At 35.3% G+C, this 10,850-nt stretch overlaps 1 protein-coding gene across 1 annotated transcript; it reads right to left on the minus strand.

Moving 5' to 3' along the window:
- Window positions 1-7,980: 7,980 nt before the first annotated feature.
- Window positions 7,981-10,850, minus strand: LOC133326403 (SET and MYND domain-containing protein 4). The gene is made up of 6 exons (XM_061535057.1): window positions 10,454-10,850; window positions 9,962-10,144; window positions 9,497-9,836; window positions 9,304-9,425; window positions 8,498-9,134; window positions 7,981-8,284 (listed from the first exon to the last, which is right to left on the minus strand). The coding sequence occupies exons 1-6, from the start codon at window positions 10,833-10,835 to the stop codon at window positions 7,981-7,983; spliced, it is 1,968 nt and encodes a 655-aa protein (XP_061391041.1). The 5' UTR covers window positions 10,836-10,850.

Consider the following 10,850-nt stretch of genomic DNA (forward strand, 5'->3'; position numbering starts at 1 on the left):
TGGACGACCTATTAATTATCGCCGATGATTTTGAACACCACCTAAGCCTGTTAAGTGAAGTAGCAGAGTGTCTGCAGAAGGCTAACCTGACAATAGGTTTAAAAAAGTCGCTATTCTGCTTCCGCGAACTCAAATACTTAGGATTCATAATCGGCAACGGAAGTCTGAAAACGGATCCGGATAAAGTTAGTGCCATCCAGCAAATCCCAGTACCAAAGTCGCCCAGAGAAGTCCGAAGTTTTCTTGGAACAGCTGGATGGTACAGAAGATTTATTAAAGATTTTGCATCCATATCAGCTGCCCTAACGGATACCCTGAAAAGGGTCAAAAATTTACAATTACACCAAAAGCTATGGAGTCGTTTAAGATGCTGAAACAAGCTCTCACATCAGCACCAGTCCTTCGACACCCCGACTTCCGTCGAGAGTTTTTCATTCAATGCGACGCCTCGGAATACGGAGTAGGAGTATTGTTCCAAAAAAATGACGATGGAGGGGAAAATCCCATCGCATTTTATTCTCAAAAATTAAATTCGTATCAAAAGAATTACTCCGTGACCGAAAAAGAGTGCTTAGCAGCTGTACTAGCCGTAAAAATGATGGTATAAATAAAACCCTGAATCGGTTAAGGATGTTCTACTACTGGCCTAAGATGGTTTCACAAGTCAGACAGTATGTTCAAAAATGTACCACATGTAAGGAAACAAAACCTTCAAACCAGAGATTAAACCCTACCATTGGTAGCGAAGTTGTGACGGAAAGACCATTCCAAAAGTTATATGTGGATTTTCTTGGAAAATATCCCCGATCAAAAATGGGAAACGCATATATCTTCATAGTTGTCGACCATTTTACAAAATTTACCTTTTTGCATGCTATGAAGGAAGCGACCGCACAAAATGTTGTGAATTTCTTAGAGAGCCAAGTATTTCATACTTTCGGCGTCCCGGAGATCATACATAGCGATAATGGCAAACAATTTGTTTCCAAATTATTCGAACAAATGGTAGATAATTACAAAATACAACATTTAACCACAGCGTATTATTCCCCACAATCTAACGCTTCTGAACGAGTAAACCAGTCGGTATTGGCTGCTATAAGAACCTATGTTGAGAACGACCATCGGGACTGGGATTTATATCTACCGGAAATTGAACAAGCCCTTCGAACCTCAGTGCATTCATCGACTGGCGTGAACCCTTTCTTTGCTTTATTCGGATATAACATGTTCACAAGTGGCACAGATTATAAATTAGCCAAAAAACTCAAATCCCTCTCTGATCACCAAATAAAACAACTACACAACAACGATAAACTGGAAATTATGCGAGAAAAGATTAAAAACAATATGCACCAGGCCTTCGAAAACAGTGCAAAAAGGTATAATCAAAGAGCACGTAGAGTTACATTTTTACCAGGCCAAGAGGTGTATAGAAGAAATCACATGTTATCTGATTTCAAAAACAACATAAACGCCAAATTTTGCAAAAAGTTTTTAAAGTGTAGAATCGTTAGGCCAATAGGGAACAATATGTATGAGCTGGAGACAGTGCAAGGCAAACCATTGGGAAATTTTCATGCCAAAGATATTAAAATATAAACCTTGCAATAATTCTGTGATATAGTTATTTAAGTGCAATATTAGGTTTAAAAATGTATGTGTGTATGTCCATTTTTTGCCCTTTTGCATTTATTTATATTATATTGGAAATTATTGACAGATTTTATTTTATATTTGGCTAAGAAATATTTTTTCCAATTATTTTCCGACAAACCCTTAGAAAATTTTCATGCTAATGATATAAATTTTAATAATTCTGTGATATAGTTATGTAAGTGCAATATTAGGTATAAGAAAATGTATGTTTGTGAACGTCCATTTTTTTTTTGCCCTTTTGCATTTTTATTATTATATCAGTAATTATTAACAGATTTTATATCTCATTAGACTATAAAATATTTTCTTTATTGCCCGGCTTTTGAGACTACAGGGCGTGGGAGTTCCCCACGTTGGGACAAAAATCTAGTTCGAATGAAATCTAACACCACAAAGAAAACGACCCTATTCTTATTGAAACGCCTGTTACACTTACAATACCTACATGTAAAGAATCACCAATAATTACGATACACCCTAATCGACACAATCTCTATATTTTCACAAAGCATTAACACTACCTAGCCATGACCAACCAACTTCTAGGCTCCTTTACACAACGTACACAACGAACTAACATCACATAAACACCTATAAGCATGTTGCATTTGCAACAAATATTGACGGCAATAAAATTGGTGAACAGATTTGCGGGCACTTTACAGCACAAAAAACATGTTCTCTTTTGGTTATCACATAAAATCACATCCTCCACAAATTATACCTGAGGTTATAAAAAAATGAAAAAACCGACAAAAAGTCATAATAGCATATTGTGTAAAAATCCGTATGTTTCATCATTTTGTTTTATATATTGTATTCCTAATGACATGCGTATCATAAACAATACTTGTATCGCCAAAATACACAATAAACTATTTCCATAAAATTTAAATCTTTTTCGAAAGTGAAAATAACCTAATAACACACATTATTAACAGGCACCAATTTTCCTAATACACGTAATTTCCGTGAACTATGCAGATGTGGAACGTTGTCTCTTTTCAAGAAATCAAAATGGTTATAATTTATCGTGATTTATATTGTCACAAAAAAATCTGTTCATTTCTGCAAATGTTTTTTCGAGGTACCTCAGCACCAACAAAAAATACAGACAAAATAATCAGAGTTTTTTTTTGGCCGGAGGAAACAACACCATAATTCATCTGTCAAACTGTTTACAAACATCTGTTTTTTGTATACACACTTATAGATTTATAATATGGAATGCACTGATAACAAAAAAACAAAAACAAAAAACACTCACCCGTAAATTGTAATTTTTATAAATGATCTCCATTCCGATGAAATTATCAAAGAAAATCCAGGATGGTTCCAATTGAATAGATTGGGAATCTCTGCATGAATATTTTTTTCGTTTGCTGGCTCCGTGAATCATTCACCTCGGTCACCAAATCACCAAATAACTGAAAATAAACAAAATGAACATAAGTAAAATTTCGTACAAACTTCAATGAAAATTATCTTGTAATAATACAGGTAGAAATATGTGCGCGGAGTATAAATTTATTAAAAGGTTTATTAAAAAAGGTATGGGTTACAACCCATTTCGTCGTATTTATTCCCACAGATCACATAAACTCATAAATTATCAATTTTTAAAATTATAGTATGTCAGACCATTTTTTTACACACAGATAATGTTTATATATCCAAACAAACAGACACAAAAAACGAACAAACAAACGAAATATATTTTACCTGTTGTAAAAATGATCACGTCCACAAACGTTCCATAAATTCACACGTCCCACACCGCATAGTAAACCACTTGTTACCGAAGGTGGTAGCCAAAATCTTCCTGTGTACCATTTCAGTGATTCCGATTGGTTCAAAGACAGTTTGTTCGAAACCATCTTAAATGTGAAGGGGTACACATCAAAGCATATCACCAATAAATATCTGCAATAAAAAACGACCCAATTAGTAAAAAGAAAAGACAATTTTATTAAAAGAAAATGTTTTACTTACCAAAACAAAAAACAAATCATTTCTTATGGTATCATGACCATCATAATTGTCTACATATTTCACACAAACCCAAAGAGGAATGTACCTGAAAGAAAAGAAAACAATTTTAAATTATTCAGCTCATCAACAAACATTTTCTAACTTCTTACCTGAATATGCAGTCTAAGCATCACCTTTAGCAACAAATTGTATGAATGTTTTGTCGCCAAGCACAGACTTTTCCACTGGTTGTAGGGCCATAAACAAAGGTCCAAACTACCGGAGGTGTTCCATTATGTTAACAGAATTATAAAAATCAATTTTCTAAAAATAAAGAAAATGAAAAAGGGTTGTAAAAATGTGTAAAAATTTATAGCAAAGATCTACTTACCAATGCTTAACATTCCGAAGAAGTTACGCCATTTTTGACATCACATACATTGTGACGTACATAAATGTACAGCACATACATTGTGGTGTACATAAATGTAAACCGCATACATTTCTGCCAAGCCATAAAAATACCGCCAAAATGGATGTGTGTACCCATTCAAACAAATGAGACGGCATGAATGCCACTTTTGGCACCACACACGCACATTCAATTTTTGCACTAAAATATTTCTTATGGTTTTTCTGAAACAAGAAAAGAACAAAATCATTAATATACTTCGATAAATTGTTCAATTGTGAATGCTTACCTGTAGATTTGCGTCCCACGCCGGTTTCCATTTCCATGTATGCCCATTCCTCGTGGACACCAGGATTCCAAGGACTGGTCGCCCATTCATTCATTTATATTCTCTCCTCACCGCAATTTTAAACAAACAAAAATATCATGCACATCACCATGTCCATCGGTTCCTTGGTCATGATGATGTTTTGTTGCATGTGAATATAAATTTTTGTATAAAAATAAAATAAAAAAAAAACACAACCGGCAGCAATTATCCGAGATGATGTGTTTGCTGCTGCCGGCCAAAAAAAAAAGTGAGCCGGATACAGTAAGCTCAGTACAGCGGTTGAGAAATTCATGCGTTGCCATCTGGTCTGAAATTTAGGCCTGGCAAATACAACCCTGTCGAGTGTAGGGATCAAGAGGTAAGATAAAGGAAAAATGATAAATGTCGGAAAATGCGCGAGAATCTCAGAAAAGTGGGAAAATGGCATCTGGCTGCGGGGGTATAAAAGGCATAACGGGGGGAAAATTCGATCAAATTTATTTGGTGTTTGGTCGAGAGACTATAATTTATAACAAATTTTCAAAACAAAAAAAAAAACAAAAATCCCCAAGATAAACAAGAAATCCCCAAAATTTATTAAGACTTGTGTTTGTTTTTTATTGTTGAGTGCCTTATGCCTGCGAGCGAACAAAATAAAGTAAGTAGTGTAATTCGGTAATATTTTATGTGTTTTAATGTTGGTGTTTTGTATAGATCTCGCCAACATCCTCATCAACTAAAAAGGCAAGCATTGGCCCCTCCAAGTCGTTGCACGGAGGAGGTCATCCGAATTTTTTTTGGGGCTTATTCGGCAAAAAATATTTATGTGGCTCACGGTTTTAGAATAATTGGCTGGAAGACGGTTAAGCCCAAAGTGAAGACAGCACGCCAGCACAAGCTTGAACGCAGTTGGCCAATAAATTGATGTGTCTGTCCGTCCAAAAAATCCTGGAAAAATAAGTATCTGGAAACCAGGTAACCATTGTTTTGTCGAAATTTAAATGCCAATAGCCTGAGGGATCTGAAAGTAAAACAAAAAATGAATTAGTAATCAAAGACCAAATTAAAAACAAGCAAATCACCAAATGACAGAAAATTTAAAAAAAAAAACCAAACAAAAATATATTTACTAAATTTTAAGTGGTAGATTAAGTGTGTTATGTGTTAGTATTTAGTGATTAATATCTAAGATTTTGAATTGTGAGAATTTTTAACGCCTAACAAATGCGACAAGTGTAGGGTTACCCCAAATATCTTATTGGAAACTTGCATTTGCCTATTTTGGGGACCAAATGGTAATCTCCCCAATAACGACTTAAGAGAGCTCTTTTAGGTGAGGTAATAGTATAATAGAGTGGCCAGAAGGAGCCGTTTCAATAGATTGTGTGGGTAGTCTGAAACAGTGACTTATCGATGGTTTTAGGTGTTAGGAATTCAGAATATTGACTAAGTGTTTATGTTAGGTTTAAGTAATCAAGAAATAATGAAATTAATAAATATTGTTTATGTGTGAATGTTTAGATTAATATGAATTGCTAGTTGTTTTCTGTGAGGGAGGAAGATTGGATGATGTTGCAGTAAGGTGAGTGTGTGTGGAAGCAGGGGCCCTTTAAAATTAAGTGTTTATGAGGACGAAAAGGGTCAAGGTTGGGCGGGCGAAGTGCGGGAATAATTGACACCAAATTCCCTCGTTATGGTCGTATGTGTGTTGTCATTTTGTATTGTTGTTTGTTGTTCTATTTCCGTTTTCCTTCTTGATTGTTCGACCCCTAGGGCTGATGGTGGTAGGGTTGGGAATTCACCCCTAAAGCGGTGCCCCGACTGAGCTGGTTGGAACCCCACCAGGAGCCGCAGTAGGCGGTACGCAACATAATAAAGAAGAGGTTTTGCAAAATATAACGCGGGGACAGAACCTTAAAAACTATAAAAACCAAAATCCGACAAACAAATTATTTAAAAAAAAAATTCGCGAAACCCAATTTTTCTGACTTTGAAATTTATATGGTCCAGTAATATTGATCTAGGAACCAATATATGCAATGTGAATTCCAATAAGGGGGTCAGATTCAAAGATATGAACAGTTCTAAAGCAAGAGTAATAAAAACCAATACATGAAGTTGGGAGAAAACATCATTATTAGTCAAATCCTTTTGTCTTTTGAAAAACTGTGGTTGCTGGTGGCAAATACGCATTCTATATTTTATCTCCGATTAACACCATCAGTTGCGAATAAAATGTAGTAGGGAATAAACGGGTCGATCTATTTATTTTCGAAATAAGATGTATTTCTATTGCCAGAAAACCGTCGATATCTTTGAATCTGACCTCCTTAGTGCTATTTTCATAGTATATTTTGGTTCCTAGATCATTAATAATGAACCATAAAGTTTTCGAAGTTAGAAAAATGGGGTTTCGCGATATTTTTTTAAATAATTTGTTTGTCGGATTTTGGTTTCAATAGTTTTTAAGGTCCTGTCCTCGCGATATGTTTTGTAAAACCTCATTTTTATTATTCTTAACATATTTGGGATGTTTTGAATCCGCGACGACTATATTTAATACTCTGCTGTTGTGATTAGGACGAGAAATTACCAAATATTAAATGAAATATTGCTGGAGAATGTAATGAACGTAAATGTGAGAAAATACTCGCGAACAAATGCCGTGGTTTATTGGAATCGTTGCCAAATCACTTATAGTATATCGTTACCCGCAATGGTAACTATAAAAAGACCAAACGTGTTCTATATAACAATTTTTTCTAAAATAATAATAAAAAGCAAAATACTTTTTTGTGATAAACGTTTTTGGATTGTTATATATTTCGGCCGATATCTTCGAGACCAATAGGTCTTACGCTGTGATTCTTGCAGAAATATGATCTAAATATGTCCACAAACATACTCCATCATCCATAATTTTTTTTACATCTTTAGTTTTCTGGCTTTAGGCGTATTAAAATTCTCTGCCGATTTATGTGTATCCTTCAGATTGTTCATTTTTATGAAATTACGACAGAGATCGCAATATTTATGATAGAGCTCTGAAATTTTGCATAGACATTACTAGGATGTTTGTCATTGCAAATGGGATATATCGGTCCACGTTTTGATGTGTCTCTCATAAATAGTATTCGGTATTTTGCGGATTTTATATACGTTTCTCAGTCGAATTGATTGTAAATTGGTATTTTCTATCCTTATTGGGTGTCAAATCCCACTACCTAAAATGAATAATATTGAACCAAGTTTCAGGGTAGCCCCCATATTAGGGTCTCCCCATAATCCGGTATTTTGATGACTTTGGACACGTTTTTAACCAAATTTACTGTAATTTAGTATTTTGGGTTCTCATTGTATAGCACATTCTTGAATTAAAAAATGTTCACGATCCCCGGTCTGGTATAACCCCACTATTAGGTATTTAGTTCGGTTTCAGAACCTGTACCAATCTACAACTTACGATTTTCAAAACTGTTTTAGAAAACCGTTCTCCTATTCTAGTAAAAGTTAGAGAGATATAGAGGATAGAGCAAAATCATTCCATTATTTTTCTCAAATAATAATAAAAAACTTTATTAAAAAATCGTATATATCCAACGAAAATTTCTAAAAAATGCGGCATTATTTATATTTGTCTTGCCATGGTGGCCATACATTTGGTCAAAGAATTCTGAGCTATTAACGTATCCTTATGCGGTAATACAGCAATTTCAAAGAACTGATCAATGCCTTCCTTAAACATTGTTATGGCCTCCTCAACCTTTTGATCCTGCATATTTTGGGCAGCTTCACGATATAACTCTTCAATTCGAATCATTTTTGCCACACTCTCTTTGAGAGAGACATTTTTGCGGCAACGTACACAACGGACATCTTTGCTTAAATCCTTGGGGAATTGTAGGACATTGTTGCAATTGGCAGTAGGACACCTAAAAATATAAATTGCAATTAATTTATTTTATTCAATGTAAATCAGAAGATAGTTATTTTTTATTAAATTTCCTATGTGCGGCAATTTAATAAAAAAGCCTGACTATTTTGCAAAAACAAAATAAATTTGGTTTTATGTAAAATTATGATGAAAAATGTTTTCCTTTTCTGAATCCCAATTTGCACTGTTTTCGTTATATTTTAATACCTACCAAAATCTCACTTGCTTATCCAATTTCTGAATGGTCGGCCAATTCTCCTGACAAGCCATACAATTACAATCGAACAAATAGCGTGCCCTCAACGCCCGCTGTCTCTCCTTCAAATTAGCCTTTATAAACACCGGTCCATAATTTTCAGCAATAACTTCATTCGGCCGATGCAATTTAGTGGCGGCCAATACGAGTTTCTTTCCCACAAAATAACGTGCCACAGTTGGCCAACATTCATGATTGAAATATGCCGCCGTACCATACAATCCAGCACCAATATAGACAATTTTTGAACCCTCGAATAGATGATTATCAGTTGTTACGGTTTGATAAATTTCATGAGCATTATACTGTAGAACTTCCAAAAGACCTAATAGAGCTGTGGCAACTTGTAATTCCACAGCAGTGGGATTGACACCTTCCGTTTTGCGGCGTCCAAAATAGTTGGCCTTCTGCAGGGTTCGCAAAAGGAAAGCGGCCATTAGGGAGCGCTGTAGCAAGTCATCTGCTTGCCGTGAGTCTTCGTGGGTGCAGAGATTTTGATAAAGCTGTGCGGAGACTTTTAAGGCACTTTCTATATCTTTGGCCTGGGTAAATACTCGCAGGGCAATGTAACATAAGATAGACATACCGGAACCTAAGTTTTGAAATAAGAAAACAAATGGAATTTAGAAATTTATTTCTATTATGCACCCTATTGCAAACATTTTGGGAAGATATGAATTCCCGCTTCCAAAAATAATGATATGGGAAGGAGGACACATTTCCCAACATTTTTATAATAGGGGTTATTGTATCACTCTTACCAATATACAGATCCATAAATTGACATTCATAACGATGATAAGTGCTGCAAGCTTCGTTCATGCATTGTGTTGAACAAAATGCCATGCCCGAACAATTTTGACATGGTATTGGTATGGACAGCCTAAAAATTAAAGATTGAAGTTTTATAAAGGGTTAATGGAAAATATTTCTTTGTGGCCGCCCCGATCTTACTTTGAAAAACAATGATGACAATGACTGCCATAGAATGCAGGCAGTAAACAGGCCGCCACTGGATCTTCACTTAATACCACATCGCCTGTTTTTACTTCATTATTGGCCACAATAAAACGACCCTTATCTTTGGTTTCAGCCAATTTCACCAGACTTGAAGCGCCCTTTAAATCAGCATGCTCACCATGACTGAGAGCAGGTGCCGCTACTGGAGATTTCTTTTTCACTACCTTAATGTTTGGTAATTCTTGGCGACAAGCATCGATTAAGGCATTGCCACCACCCGAAATGGTTTCTGCTAGTTTCAAAGAAATTTCAGCACGTTTCATTTCGCCCATTGCTAGGAAAGAAAAGGAAATGGGAATTAGTTGGAGGGCAATTTTACATTTTATGGCAGAATCATCCCTAGTGATGTCTGTCCCATGATACTGAACATTTTACATGGTTATAATTTCCAAAACTTACTTGCATAGGCCTTGGCCATTTTCAAATAGTAATCCACACTGTTTTTGATATCCAAACCATTTGTTGCCGCCAACTTTAGGTCATTTATGGCAGCTTCACCTTCTCCCAAGGCAATCAGAATTACAGCACGACATCTTAAGGCTAAAGCCAAGGTTAGACCTTCATCAATTTGCATATCAACTCCTAAAAAAATACAAAATATATATTAGTAAAGGCAGTGGTAGATCCCATTTTAATTCATCACAATTACAAGTTGAATTATTTGAATATCAAATGTAATAATTTGAATTACAGTGGAAATAATTCGAAATAAAAGTGTAACACTTTTCAATTCATTCTTGTAAAGTAGGAAACCAATTGGTCTAAAAACCTATATATGGCAATCGCTTTTAGTTGTAAAAAAAAATACAAAAATGTCCAAACAGAAACCTGTTGCTGTAAACCCACCAAAAAATCAATACAAACAAAACAGGCACCCCATCACGTTCTTACCTTTAGCGGGTGCACGCATAACAGCTAAATTGGCCAATGCCAAGGCATGTTGTAGTTCCTCCTTTTTCTGTGATGATGTCCACATTAAATGATATTTGTCAGCCTGTAAGCGGCGTTGTGAGGAGAACACAGCATCTTTCATCTTAAACACGGGCACCACATTTTCCAAAACACCCAATACGGGATCACATATTTCACGGTCACTGAATATCGACAAAATACGTGCCTCATTCGATTTCAAAGTACCAAAACAGTTTTTCAGCCATTTTTCGCCACACGATTGTTTCACCTCCAAATAGAATTCATTAAAGAAACCCTTTTTATCCGATTGTACTGTGCGAGCACTACAAATTTGTTGATACATATTATCGGAGTTATCCATTTTTAGTATTCGTTT

The sequence above is a fragment of the Musca vetustissima genome, unplaced genomic scaffold, assembly GCF_032173495.1.
Source record: "Musca vetustissima isolate MV318-11 ecotype Yass unplaced genomic scaffold, APGP_CSIRO_Mvet_v1 utg13253, whole genome shotgun sequence".
Lineage (NCBI taxonomy): Eukaryota > Metazoa > Arthropoda > Insecta > Diptera > Muscidae > Musca > Musca vetustissima.